Here is a 15,243-nt window from a genome sequence, read left to right as displayed (position 1 = left end):
ACAACCCCAAGTCATCTTTCTTCTTGGTTCAAAACAAATCACCACAAAGGCTACATGAAATATGAAATAAAAGGCCAAAACAGTAATATGAAATGATAGGAAAATGATGATACCAATTTGATCAATTAACTATAAGCGTCCAATAGAAAGGAAATATTGGGTGGAAGGTATTCACTTCAAGAGCAAAACACTTTTGAGTTTAAACACTTCCAATTAATTTTAAACATGCAGCATCAAATGAAGGTTCACTTTTAACCCCAAGCACAATTATACAATTCAAAAATAATGGTGCCATTGTATTTTACAAAGAAAATTCTAAGGTAAAGACACTTTGTTTCAAGGCTAATAAACACAAAATTAAGCTCTAATCTGAAACACTGATATCTGTCACTTTTGTATTTTCTTATGCACATAAATTAAACTATCAAAACTCTGAACAAGGTCTACAACAATAAAATCTCAGCTCTGACAACCAAGCTGGGATGCTGAGGTTGTATCTATCTACACACATGCTACTCAGGGCTGCCATTCTACACCAGGTCCAGCTTGGAATTGGCTGGGGAATTACAGGGAAGATGTTACTGCTTCACAGCTGGTTTTGCCATTGACAAACTAAACAATGACCAAATCCTCAACTCTGTTCTCACTGGTAGCAGACTAAGCAAGCAAGGAGGGAGGTACCACATGCAAACAGGCATCCCAGGGTCTTCCTAGGGCTGATGTCTCAGTAGGGCACAGGGGCACGGAACTGGGATTCACACAGTTGTAGTTCTTGTTGCAGAGCTCTGACAAAAGCATCCCAACACCCTGAGGACAGATTGCATAGCTGCTTCTCTCATTTATACACAAGATACAAAACTGAAGCAGCCATGAGTCTGGATTTATTGATAATTTTAACGATCTTTGTGAAAATGTGCCTTCTTGAAGCCTTGGACTTACTTGTCCCACTAACAGTAATGGTTAACAAGTAATGAGCGCGTTAACTGCTGCAATATTCACCTTAAAAGTAAAATTAAACTTCTGAGTGACCTGTGAAAGAAAGTGTCTTTGCTAACACTGCTCTCAATGGTCATAGAGTTAGAATGCAAAACATAAACAGGGTCTTGCCACCATTTTATTTTTGAACACATTTACACTGCGGATGCTGCATCCTTTAATCCTATGAAGTAACAGATACAAAATATTGTATCTCCTGCTCTTCTAAACTCTTACCATTTGCCTGTTAGGTTTCAATATCTGACGACATGCACAGCATGGAAAAGGGGGGAGAAAAAAGAACTAAAAGATCAAGTAGTTGCACAATGTGTTGAGGTAAGCCTAACAAAGCACCAGCATTAATAAATTCTTTACAATCTCTTCTATTCTGCTGTGCTCTGAACTGAGACCTTGGAATGGAAACGTGAGGCCTTGCACTAACACTACCACAGATCTGCACAGGTGAGCACTTCTTGAACACTTATAAGAAAACACTCCAGCAGTGCACAAAATCCTTTTACCCTTAATTTTGGTTTTTCCAGACAAACATTAAATTTGCAGAGACTATGCAATGCAGATATTTCACTGCAACACAGTCTTACCAGTTCTAATCACCCTCTTTTAGCAAACACAGAGAGGCAGAGTAACTAAAACCCAAAACAGTCTTAGAATTTATTTAAAGTCATATCACATAAGAAGCTAAAGGACAGCTGGCAATTCACCAAACCAAACAGTTGTTACTAAATGCAATGGAAGAAGTCTCTTCCTGCCCCGTGGACATTTACTAAGCAATTTTGAAGCGAGGTGCTTTGACAACTGAAGATGGATGCACCACACACTGATTCATAGTCTAAAATTACTTCATTACAAGAGCCCCAAAGGACCTTTACCAGCTCACAAAAATTTCAAATCTCACAGCTTGTAACAAATGACAAGAAAGGACACACTCATGCCTCAGCTGGAAAGAGGTAATTTAGTCTAAAGCACAACTATTTTAACATTCTTATCAAACACCTGATGATGGAAGGAGTGCTCCAGGTGCTCCACCCTGCCCTGCTGCTCCCTCTGCAGGGACTCTGCCAGCACCAGCTCTGCCTGCAGCCCCCAGGACCATTCTGCTCACTGCACATCACTGCATTTCTGACTACACTTCCTGAGCTCACGCCCACTCCCTGGCACCAGGTGACATTGGGAATTCAGCAGGATGCTGCTTTTGTCCCTTGTGCCACAACCTGCAACTCTGCCAAACATTATGAGAATTGGCAAGTTCTTTGTGCCACTATTAAGAATGGCATAATGAGCAGCAAATGTATTTTTCCATGACTACCCACATTTAACGAGGGAAAAATCGGTATTTAATTGTTCTAAATTGAGTTAACTAACTCAGAATGAGGGGAAATAAGGAAACAGACTTTCAAATGTTTCCTTCAAGCTTTAGAGTTTCTTTTCTTCCTGTGAACTTCAACATCTTTAAATCAGAAAGTGTCAAACTAGTATTTAATGATTTCATTATGTTATGGCCTTAAAAAAAATTATTGAATAAAAGCATAGTTTAAAAGCAGCTTGCACTACTAAATTAAAAAAAAATAGGAGTAATTAAAATAATATGTTTTCAGAAGAAGCTTTAAGACTTTAGACAACTTTCAGCCTAACTTTATAACAGTTACTGAAGAGAAGCAATTGCTTGACATTGCAATTAAGTCCAATTCAAAACGAGTTTTGAATGAATGAATATAAATTCTCATTTGCTGATATTATGAAATAGGGTTTTCACAAAAACAGTTTACAAAATACAACAAAGTTTAAGACAACCATGATACATCTATTATCTTGAAAGATATGTTCTTCAGGGACATATGCTTTCTTACAACACCCTAACAATTTCCATGCTAAGAAATGTTACTCTTGAGAGAACACACTAATCCTGACAATGAATCTTTGATAACTGTTCATAAAAACAAAATTTTTTGGACACAGAAAGATTTTTCAAAAAAGCATTAAGAAATAGTGCCAAAAACACAGTGGTGGAATAACACCTATGATACTGTACCTGGCCATTTCCCAGCAGAGAAGTGTCTTCTCCCATTAGAAGATACGAACCATAAAAGAAAACAAATGCATGAAAGAAGCCCAAGATGGTCCAGTAAAGAAATGGTTTAAACCCCAGATGGGCATTTTTACTGATGTCTCTGCAGAAATAAAACAGATTTTGGATTTCATACAGTCCAGAATCATCAGCTATCCACACTGCATGACTGCTACTGCTTCAAATAAATGTAATTTTCAATTGCACTGAGATAAATTTAACAAATGCTGACATATGAAAAAAATATGTAAATTATGGGCAAAAAAAGAACTCTGAGCTCTCATGATCTGGCTCTGCTTTAAGGAGTGATCACCAATGCCCAGTGCCTCTAATGGGTCAAATTCAGAATAGCACAAACTAGAATTCTTGTCCCTGTAAGTGGAACTGCAAGAGGAAGGAAAAAGCCAGATCTCCTGATAATTACCCATTGCTCTGCTTAAAAGACCTTTACAGAAAGAGAAACATCTGAGAGACATCTTTTTTATACAAAAATACCTACTTTTTTCTCCAAAAAGTAGTATGCAGTGCAACATGCTACCACTGGGAGGACATCTTATTCTACAGGAAATCAATCCTCTTAAAGGATTTTTTTGTGGTGATTCCCCTAACCATGGTGTCCTAGTTTTTCACTCTCCTGTCAGAGTGATTTTTACCTCCCACATGTAAAGGAGGAGAAGGCTGCCAGTCATGTAAGCTGACCAAGTGCTAAATAAATTCTCTTCACTTGTAACATGGTTGACATAAAAAGACACTTCTCTAAAAATACTCCTTTTAATTAACTTTTAGGATGAGAACTATGATGCTTCAACTCTTCTTCATCAAGATAGTTACTAAAAATGTCTGAACCACAGATAATTGTTGTCCAAATGCCTCACAGCAAGTTCAGAGCTGTGCAAATGCCACTGCTGCTGTACAAGAGGTGCCCCTGTGGGAACTGGTGCAGGACATACATACCTGTAAAGCACAGGTTTACTCTGCAATACATGGGGGTGCACATGCTGCTCAAAAAGACTGTAGATGAGGACAGGCAGGGAAGTGAAACAAATATTGTACAAAGTCAGGTATACACTGTCATAGAGCGTCTGCAAAGAAAAGCAAAAAGCATTTTAAAGTGATTTATAAAAATTTATCAGCACATAGCAGCAACAATTGCTGAGTTATATGAATTTACTAATTAGGAAAACAGCTGCACTCACATAACAATCAGCTATCAAATACAGAAAATGAAGCTGGGTATTTGCTAAGTTTAACATCTTTACTTCCCCTTGTGTCATTCTTTCCTATCTTCTTAATTAAAAAATACATGAAATGCTTTGCAGACAAGATGTCAGGCATGCAATACTTACTTGTTGTGAAAACAAACAGAAGAACTGATATAAAAATTGTGGTGTAATAAAGCACACATTCTGAAATAAAGAGAAGTGAAAGAAATAGTTAATCCTCAGTCCATGTCTTGTAGCCCTAAGAGAAATTGCTAACTCTTACAAGCTGGTAAAATCACACAGGGAGAGCATGAAGGCTTTCAGCATTTCACTTGGCAAAGTCAAGCAAGATGCTTTGCTTGAGAGGGTATTTTATTTGTCCTTTGGGAAAATGAACCTGAAAAGTATGAACATAACTATATGTGCTTGATGAGCACATTTCACTACAGGAGCATAAGTAGAAGAAATCCATTCATTTTCCCCTTCAGTTTCTTTTCAAGAATTTCTTTGCAGAACAGATTCCACATTTTATTCAATAAAGCTGGGCCCTGCTCATGTGAGTTTGTTGCATGGAAGCAAAGCAGAAACCAAAATATAAAACCATGCTATTGCCTTTAAATGAAAGAAAACAACTTCAAAAGGGACTTGGGAGCCAAAGCTGAAATCCCAGATAAAATTCAGTAAAGACACCAGTTTGGACTTGTCATGAAAACTAAGGAACAAGTGAAAAAAACCCCAAAACACCCTAATCAACCAACCAACCACCCTGCCTTGAGAAAACAAACACATCAGCCTCTCAGCCTAGACAAACTCACTGTGGCATTTAAGGCCTACTTCTAGATGAAAAGACTAAACCATTTCACAGTTAAACTACTGCATTTGGTTGTAAAATAGAAAATAAAAAAAGAGATATTTAATCTGATTGCAACAAAAATCTCAGATCTGAAATAAATTTCTTGCCGGGAAATAAACTCACCTTATAAAAAAAGTACTGTACAAGGGTTGCTATTCTAATATAGTAAAAGTGCCCATGAACAAAAAGCAACTTGGAGAGGAATTTAAACCGTGCTATTGCATAGTCACTGTTTCTTACAGCTTGCCTTCCTTCCTTGCCCATGATTCCTGTAATATTTGGGAAACAAAACACAAACCAAGTTAATTATAACAAAAACTGAAGTTTAAAAAACCCAACAACATACATCTGATGCTACAGTTCTGTTTTCCTGCACTTCAACAGTGTAAGGATTCCAGCAGCTTTCTGTTGCAAAGGGGGGTATTTCTCACTTACTAAAAGAAGCTGCTCATGTGATGCAGATTCAAATCAAGAAGCCCCAGCTGCTGGGGACAGGAGGAAGTTACCTATGCCAACATGAGCCTCCTGGATCATGCTCACATCGTTAGCACCGTCCCCGATCGCTAACGTTATGGGCTTCTCTGGAGAGGTTTTTAACAGTCGAACCACCTGGAGAGAGAAAATCAAACACTTCCACATTACACAGTCTACCTACTAACCATGACACCAATTCCCAAGTATCTCAGTTATTTGCCTATTTGTAGATATAATTAATATGTTATATGAACATGCATGTTTGGGTAAAAAACAAGTTTGGCATGTCACATGCATACGTTAATTCCTTCTTTAGAAAAGCTGCCTGCTTTGGAGCACAAGCTTGATTTAAATATTATATCTGCCTTGAGCCTACTTTCCTGTTCTTATTACAATGTTCTTTTTCAACTCTTAGTTTGGTGCTTTATCATACACAGCAAAGTCAAGTAAAATTTGGAACTGAAAATTTACTTACAAAGTAATACAGGTTTAATGCCCTTTAATAAGCCCAGATTCCTCCTATTTATAATTAATGGAACTAATCCAGGTGAAAGAATAATTTGAAACAGCAAATGCATTAGCTAAAAGATCAATATGCTGTTATTAAGGAAAGTAGTTTCTTTCTAAAGCAACTTCATTATCAAGGGGTATTCTCAACTGACAAAGAAACAGAAGAAAATATGACAGAATGAAGAAAAAAAATTGTTGACATGCAAGGCCCTAAAATACTCAGAAGAGGAGAAAGTGTCAATAATACTCTGGATACAGAGGAGTTAGATGAGGCTTTTGGCTAAGGAGAATCAGTGATTCATTAACCTCCCACAGAGCTCTGGATTAAGATAGAAGCTTCACTAATTCAGTTGTAAATGGGTTGCAGGTAAAGGTAAGAACACAGATCTCAAGAGGTTTTCCAAAACCAAGAAAATAAGTATGTGTGAAAAACCATTTCCCCCCTCAAGTTCCAGAAACCCTAAAGTGGAAACATCAAGAGAGCAACTGCATGTTGTTAAGCAGACATAAAAAATTGCATGGGAATAACTGAATTGTAGCTGGCAGTGTCAGGACATTGATTCACATGAGTGGGAATTCACTTCCAAGAGGAATGCAACAGTGATTAAAAACAGTCCACAGCTCACAGAAATCCACCTGATTGTGGGAATACATTCCCTAATTGCAGGTATGAATATTCAAGTTTAAAGGTTCCCCATTCCTAAGGGGTAATTATTTCAAGTACATTTAGCATTAGATCCTAGGAGGAGGAGCCTTAGAGAGGTAACAAGACTGCAGAAAGTCACCCAGATCAGTCCTCTTGAAATCCCCAAGGCCTGGGTAATTTGAACAGACAACATCTATGTGAAAAGGTCAAGAAAAATCCTCTGGCAAATTTTAACAGCAGCAATCAGCAGCAGCTCCAAATGACTGACATGATGATGTTTAAAAAAGGTTTTGAGTCATAAAATATACCAAAATTAGTGGTGGGACTGCTAACCATACATTAACACAGATTGTAATTAAATGTGCAGGAAATATTAAGCTGAGTTGCAGCTTAATCTTGGAATAAACCTCACAAAAGGTTGCCTACAGCAAAAAATAATGTGCAAGACTAGATTGAACTGCCCCTCACTGCCTTTCTTACTACCCCTCATGTTATATGGCATTTGTCTTGGTGATTTATATATTTCACTGTTTGAAATTAAAAATTCACTGCAATCAAAATTGCATTTTACTTTACTTCATGACTCAAGACAGGAAATAATCTCCATTATCTACTGGTGAGGAAAGGAATTAAGGAAAGCAGTACAAAACATTATAGATCAAGTTAAATGACAAAATAAGAACAAGGACATGACACTGACAAATAACTGCACTTCAAAGAGAGAGGATGGTGAATATTTCAGCTAAAAGAATGCACAGAGTGGACATATCCAACAGCTTGGTTTACTCAGTGTAGCTACAACTTCCTTTCAATATTTTACTGAAACTTAAACATAGGTGAAAAAAAACCCCAGGTGGACAATTCTATACTGAAGTGATTCTAAAGACTGATGAGAACTCTGGAAGGGTGACTTTCAAACAGGTCACTCCTGTTACAGAAAAACAGCCTGCCTCTTGAACATCTAATACCTCACAGAAGGGTTTCCTAGTACCTTAAGGTAAAGAGATGTCTTTTCATGAAGAGAAAATTTCAAAAGGAAAGAATATAATAGTCCTTCAGAGCTTAGCTTTCTGGAGTCCAAAAAAAAAAAGAAAAAAAAAATCACAAAATCTGAATTTGACTCTTATCCAACATGTATTTGGGTAAAAATCATTACAAGTGAAGGAAAAATGGTATTAGAAAAGAGTATTAAGGCTTTCCTGGAGACTAGGCCTTGGCTTCCCCTACCTTTTACTTCTTCCTCAAACCTGGGTATTTTTAAAGTATTTAGAGAAGGACAGTTTCGCCTTACAGGTTCATGAATTTTAAAATCAGCTTTTTTGGTTTGGAGTAGTGATGGAGCAGCTAAGGCAAAAGCATGCAGGAGACTGGGAGAGCTGCTGCCTTGCTCCTTACTCAGGAGGCAGGATAAAGATGGGCTTGGTGGCAGTATTTTGATTTTGCCATCCACTTGCAAATTTACAAACACACACGTAGAAACTTCTGAGCAAACTACTCTAGATCTGAATTTAACAAGGATTCAGAGGTCACAAAAAGGGTCAGACAAACAAACAAAGCATTTTCAGAAATCCTTGCTACCTCAAAGTATGATAAAAATACTTCAAAGGCAATCCTGACTATATTCTTCACTTACCTTTGCTTTCTGAAGGGGTGCCATACGACAGCACAACACTGCAGAACAGTTTTTGCAAACTTCCATGAACAGTTTTTCATGTTCCCTGAGTGCAAGAGAGAGGCTGGTCCCATCCACAACCAGTCCATGCTGGATAACATGGTCTTCCTTTATTCTATTTGGGGACAAAAATGTTAACTTTGTACCAGTATTAATGGTAAAATTCCAATTTTGCTATAAACTGGCTTGTTGGCCAGACAACAGGCAAAGGAGTTAATCTGTCAGACAGACTACTTCTTCCAGTCTGTTATGATATTAACAAATAAAGTTTATTGAAAGACAACTTCTTTGTTTGGCACATGCCATAAAAATTAAAAATGAAAGCAACCCACTATCACTGAGATAGTGACATCTCAGGTATTTTACCTCTTGGCTAGCTGCCTCAGCTGTTCTGCACAGGTACTGTCTGACTTGTGCTGCACAAGCTCAAGGATGTTCATGGTTCTGTGAAAGTGTCCACAGGATAAACTGACACTAACAGCTGTTTCGTGCTTGTCTCCAGTGAGCACCCACACTTTGATACCAGCCAGCCTGAGGGCTTCTATAGTTTCCTGGACTTTCTCCTGCAGTCTAGGAACAAGAAAAATATTAAATAACCAACTGAACACTTTACAAACAAAAGAGCTCATAGTGTAACTCCATGTTACCACTGTAACCCCACTGCCACGCTGAGTTAAATCTGCTTTTCCAATGTTACATGTATTTTCAGAGAACTGGAAGCCAGGCAGATGATATTCTGTTACCAGCAACAAAACAACATCCTTGATGAAACAAAAACTAAACTTCAATCCTGTCATGGGATCAAAAAAATTTTTAAGCATATCTTGATTTAAACTAGGTACCACCACTGCATTTGAGAAGCTTTAAAACCGTCCACAGTAATTCCTGGCTATTGTGGTGCATGAAAAGCTTCTCATGCTCCATGTGCTCACAACACACCCTTGTGACCTACAGAGCACAAACAGAAGCAGAATGCTTTGCAAGGAGCCATTTGTAGAAGCTTTCCCAATGAATTTGCTGTTACACTAAGCATTTGCTGCAACTATTCCATTTCACATACATGAAACCTCTCCTGATGAAACACATTGTACATGATCGTTATTAAGACAGAATCAGCTGGTACAAGGTTTGTTTTGCATGTATCTCAATCCAAAGGTAAATATACTACACAAGAATAGCACAGAATTTTTGGTCATAGTGGGAGAGCTTTTCACACTTCATATTTCAAGTGCAAATCCCAAACTTGCTGGGTTAGAGCACAGATAGCAGTAACTCCATGGCATACTTGTCTTCTACTCCTGTAGCCCCCAGTAACTCCAGATCCCTTTCTATGAAGTTGAACACATCTGCCAATCTCTCCTCCCGCTGCTGTAAGGCAGTCCTGGCCTCATGAAGGCGTTTGCTGATTTCTTGGTACTCCTCAGGTGTGAATCTTCTGTAAGCCACACACAAAGTTCTTAGGCCTTTCTGCAAGAAAAAAAAAATGCTACATTCAGAGCAGACAAGATTCTGATCTAACAAGGTGTCACCAGTGATTTTTTCATTTCAAGTCACAATTTTTACTGCACGAATTTTCTTCTGATCAGCTGAGGTTGGGAGTTGGGCAAGCACTCACCAAAGCAAATTCATCCACATGTATCCTTGTTTTATCTATTTCTCCACTCTTACTACGAGGCAGAATGGAAGATTCTGCTCCCTTTGTGAATAAAAGCTTCTCCCCTAGAAAGTCAAATAAAACTGAAATTTAAAAAAATGCCATTTTAAGAAGTTCTCAAGTGATGCTTGTGCAGTTTCTGATCACCTACCTGAGGGACTCTCCACAATGACACTCATTCGCCTGCGATTTGGATCAAACTCCAAAACATGAAGCAATTTATACCTGTATTTTGTGTTTTAGAAGAGGAAATGGGAAGAAAACATTTTTAGAAGTAAGTTTCCAAAGGCAATTACTTATAAATAGACTCTTACACCACAGACCTTTCCTCAAAGTGTCATTTTTGTATAGAAACACTGAAAGCAATGCTACCAATGCTGAACAACAATCACTGTTCATTGCTTTTTATCAGTGTATATATGCTTAATTCCATTCTGTAAGGATACAAGGTTCTTCTAATCTTCAGGAATAGCTTTCTGAATACTAACTTGACATTTGGAGATTACATGCAGCTCATATCCACTTCCTCATCCTTCTGTCATTACTTCAAGTTTAACTTTGAAAATTACATTTTGTTTCTGACAAACTTGTAAAAAATCTAGATTGTCAAAAAAGTGTGTGTGCCCTCGTAAGTGGATTAGTATTTGCTATGTTACCACTAGCTAAGAAAATTAATTTTAGATGTTTAAATTCCAAGTACTGCCAACTAGCTGACACAAATCAAATCAGTAAAAGGAGTTATGGCATACTGCAGATATACAGTTATTAATAATTTGTTCTCATTTTGGGAAAGTTTAAAATATCTAATTAGATTATGCACAGATGAGACTGATTCTGGGAACTTCTAGAGCTTGAATAAGCAATTCAGTTTTCCAACTCTGCTACAGTCTCAACCTTTGAGGAATGGGCAAAGATACAAACTGTTACAACACACACCTACACAGAGTAACTCACACAAAATTCTTGCATCTCAGCTACAATTGGTAAGGAATAAGATGCAAGCTGTCTTGAAGACATCAAGGGAAAAGCATTAAACAGAGCACGCTGTGGAAAGGCAAGGTTTGCTTATGAACACAGAGGATTAAGAGGAAAATATTACATTAATCTTCACTACTGTGCTTCTAAATAATCAAGGAAAAAAAACAAATACCTCTCTGGTTTTCCAAGACTTTTTACTTCCATACTGTCTCCACTAATTCCAGTAAACACTACTCCAACCCTAAAAGTAAAGAAAATATACATTTAATCACCACTTTAAACAAAATACCTACTAAAGGAGGGAGAGGAAGATGGAAGGGAAGAAAAGGAGAAACTCTTACACCCCATTACTGTACTCTGCTTCTAGGGAAAATTAAGAACACCCACTTCTGCAGTATTTTATTCACATCATACTCTGACCACTGTAATTACTCAAGTATTTTCATAAATATTTTAAATCCTCACTTTATACTAAACCTAGAGGGTTGTGTTTTTTACATTTGAGTATTTTCCCAGTAAGGTGACAGTGCCAGACCCTGGGCTTCACCAGTGTCCTGAGCCATTTCCAAGGCTCCCCTTGCAGGCAACTCCTGTGCCAGACAGTCCTGGCAGTGCTGCTCACCGGCTCGCAGCTTCCACTAAAGCCTTCTCATCTGGAGAGGAAGCATAATATTCCAGAGGGGATGTGATTCCATTGGCATGCCAGGGACCATCAGCACCATCTGTCTGATCTGCATTGATCTGCACTGTATGACACAGACAAACTGCTTTCAAGAAGAGCTCTTCCTCTTTCACCTAGAAGAAAGAAAAGATTTGATTTGTAACATTTACATATCAACCCAGTTTTGAACACATTTAAAGTGTTTTTACTTACAAATCTGCCAAGCATTTCATGTTAGTCACATCCCAACATGTTTAATAAATATTATTTGTTCAGTGACACTTGAAAGCTTCAAACCATTCTGAAATTCTGATTTATGTTTGGGTTGGGGTTTTTTTGGGTTTTTTTATGCTAATGGTACAAGAATATTTCTCTGAAATAAAACACTTTCCATCTAGGATAACTAATGGTGGGAAAACCAAAGAGCCTTACCAAACCACGCCTATTTCCATCTGGAGAATCTTCAGAAAATCCCTCTGGAGTTAGTTTACCATTGACCTCTTGGTACTTTATGCCATTAATGGAGCACTCCCGAAACTGCATCTCATTTTCAGTTAACGTACCAGTTTTGTCTGTAAACACATATTCTACCTTTTGGAAAATAAAACAAAAAAAAACCAAACTTGGCATTACATGGTACTCATAAGAAGAAAAATGTTACAATAATCTCCACTCACACTTTCTATTACACACATTTTTTAATCATATAAGAACTTTAACTTCTGCCATCACATCTTTATACCTTATTTTAAAATTAATCAGAAATCGTATCACAAGTAGTAAAAAGCCTGCAGCAACTTTTAATTTTAATATTAAAAACTAAGTAGAAAATAGATTTTAAAAAGCCCAAGACAATGTATTTTTACCTGTCCCAATTCCTCATTGAGGTCTGAAGTATTTACTTGTGCTCTCTGGTTTGTTTCTTCATGATAGAGGTCAAGATCCCAGCCAATAAAAAAAGACCCAAGAAATTTCTGCATCTCAACAGTCACATAGAGTGAAATGGGTATGATAAAATTGTAAAGTACCAGAAAAGCAAGAAAATCTGAAATAAATCTCAGGATCTACAAGGCAAAAAAAGAAAACGTAAAGATTACCACAGTGATCAGGTGAAACATGGTGACTTAATTATGCTTCAATATGCATGAAAAATGACAAACTGGGAGAGCCAGAGAAGCCCAAGTCCCACGTTCACAGCAGAGAGACAACACTCCAGTGACAATGCAGGCATCTGCAGGTTGCCCCAGTAACACGCCTTCACACTGAGGCAAGTCTGCCTTCAGATGTGACTGGAGGTTTCAATTCACAAGTTCATTAATTTTTTGTCTCTCTACTGAATCTGTCAGGAGGGATGCCAATAAATATTAACTGTCGTGACAATTCTGTTTTCCAGCTCTGAAAGAGTTTGGTCTGAGAAAACTAATGTATTCCCCATTCCAACAAACAGCATCATTCATGTAAGCTTTTCTAAGAAACCCTAAACTGTGCAGCAAACAAGTGATTTTCCATGTTGTCAGAGGAATCTGCAAGCACTCTGCTGTTTCAGAACAGCAAAGTGTCAGGAGGGTTCCTGTCTGCTGGCATTCTCCAGTGATTTGGGGATCCAGACTACATGAAAAGAAAGGGACCCTGTGGATTTCTTCTATGACTCTTCAAATCATTGAATTCCACACATATATTCCAGGCAAACACCTATCCCAGAGGAGAGAAACCTCTTTTTACCAGGTATGATAATTTTAAAAAACCCTGAAATGCAATGGTCTCTTTTTCATCTACACAACAAACTCAGTATCTGAACTGAACTTTGGAAAAACTCCTACCAACACTTGAATACTGAGGAAGGGAGATTAGAGATGACAAAAACCAGGCCACCTCTTTTAACTCCACCAGATATTGGTGCAGGAAAACATTTTAAATAAAGGAAGCATAAAAGCAGTCAACAATTTGCAAAGGTAAATAATGTCTATTCTTCCTCTTTGGGGAGCATTGCTGTATGTATTTTCTAAATAATTAAAGTAGCTGACAAAAACTCAGCAATTTCTGTGCCTAAAGAGATCTTCCAAACTAAACCAGAAAACACAGATAGAAAGTGAGAGCACTAATTAATCTAAGACAAATAGTGACAATTACTTAAGTTAGAGAGTTTCTTCAAGCAATGGCAATGAAATAACAATCTGCACACACAGGAGGAGCTGGACAAGGGAAAGCACTCTGAGTAAGGATAGCAGCATGCTGAGAAATGCAAAGCAGATTGTGGAAGTCAACATGGGACACAGAAAAACAAAGACACGACAGAAGGAGAATGACACTGCAGAAAAACACATGGCTCTCAAAGTTCCTGATGGCAAAGGAATGGAAAGATTGAGGAAATACTTATCCCTGCTCTATTCAGAACTGAAACGCTCCACAGGCTAAACTAACTTGCATAGAATTATTTCAAATTAAGCTCCTGAACTGCTTTAGACAAAGGCAGACTCATACAGAAATCAGAGATTAAAGAGAACACAGAAAAATACAGACTAATTGAAAAAAAAGATACTTCTCAGAACCACAGATTTCAGGGACACTTTAAAGTATCCCTTCAATCTTTAAAGAGAACTGAGCAGGCAAGAAGGAGCTTGAGCAAAAATATACCCTTATGAAATTTCCCAAACCATTTCAACATCACAGAAGGTACTAAATTCCTGAACTGTGAAATCTGCAATAGAACATACACAAGAACAGCCATCCTCCTACTCTTTTCCTTTATGGAATGACAAAAGACATCCTAAAGAACAATAATTAGAACATAAACCATCAGAAATATGTCCTAACAAAACCTTTTCAAAAGTTTTCCAAAAGTCTGGTCTTTTCATAAAGAAAGAAAAAGTCCAGCCAGTAACAGAGGTAGAAATATTTCTACACAGTGGAGAGGCTACATGGGACTAACTCAGAAATCACTGAGACAATAGCACAGAGACTTGCAAGTGGACCATGTGGTAGTTACACTTAGAATAGAGACATAATATATATGACATTGAGTGTGTATTGGTTGAGTGCTCCTCAGATATGCAACTGGGCAGAACTATGTTACCTTACTGCTGTTCCTTTCATGCTCTGTTTTTTCATTATACCAAGGCTCATCCCATTTCTCTTCAGCTTGCCATGCATACTTTAAAATAGTGCTCAGAATGGCTTCGAAGAGGAGGATTATTAGATAAATAATCAAAAAGGAATTCATGGACCTATAAAGAGGCAAAAAAAAATAAAGCAAGAAACCAGTTTATTTCACTTCATCTGTTGACTGTGTGGTTACATGAATTGATCAAAAACTTGTTGGACCTTTTTAAAAAAGTGTATCCTGTGCTTGATACAGATATAAAGTTTTCATGTGAAAAGCAGGCAATAGAATGGAAAGAGATTCTACATCTCACTAAGATTAAGTCTATCTATAACAATATTAAAACTAGATTAGGGTGCAGGAACACCCCAACAGCTGACTTGTGTCACAACTGCAGTCCCACACTGGTCCTTTTTCTCCCCAAGGAGTCTG

The 15,243-nt window shown here is 37.7% G+C and overlaps 1 protein-coding gene across 3 annotated transcripts in view; it reads right to left on the bottom strand.

The window, feature by feature from the left end:
* The window catches only part of ATP11B (ATPase phospholipid transporting 11B (putative)), a 60,226-nt gene that overhangs the window by 17,409 nt on the left and 27,574 nt on the right, over nt 1–15,243 (bottom strand). For all 3 annotated transcript variants that reach the window (XM_079314858.1, XM_079314857.1, XM_079314856.1), the window contains exons 11-25: nt 14,785–14,935; nt 12,578–12,775; nt 12,144–12,302; nt 11,673–11,845; nt 11,223–11,291; nt 10,224–10,297; nt 10,034–10,137; nt 9,704–9,885; nt 8,785–8,988; nt 8,380–8,533; nt 5,623–5,725; nt 5,240–5,385; nt 4,408–4,467; nt 4,016–4,143; nt 3,026–3,164 (exon numbers count right to left, since the gene is read on the bottom strand). In XM_079314858.1, coding sequence (XP_079170984.1) covers nt 3,026–3,164; nt 4,016–4,143; nt 4,408–4,467; nt 5,240–5,385; nt 5,623–5,725; nt 8,380–8,533; nt 8,785–8,988; nt 9,704–9,885; nt 10,034–10,137; nt 10,224–10,297; nt 11,223–11,291; nt 11,673–11,845; nt 12,144–12,302; nt 12,578–12,775; nt 14,785–14,935 — 2,044 coding nt within the window. The remainder of the gene's footprint in view (nt 1–3,025; nt 3,165–4,015; nt 4,144–4,407; nt 4,468–5,239; nt 5,386–5,622; nt 5,726–8,379; nt 8,534–8,784; nt 8,989–9,703; nt 9,886–10,033; nt 10,138–10,223; nt 10,298–11,222; nt 11,292–11,672; nt 11,846–12,143; nt 12,303–12,577; nt 12,776–14,784; nt 14,936–15,243) is intronic.

The sequence above is a fragment of the Erithacus rubecula genome, assembly GCF_903797595.1.
Source record: "Erithacus rubecula genome assembly, chromosome: 11".
In the NCBI taxonomy this organism is placed as follows: Eukaryota; Metazoa; Chordata; class Aves; order Passeriformes; family Muscicapidae; genus Erithacus; species Erithacus rubecula.
This window is presented reverse-complemented; position numbering and strand designations above follow the sequence as displayed.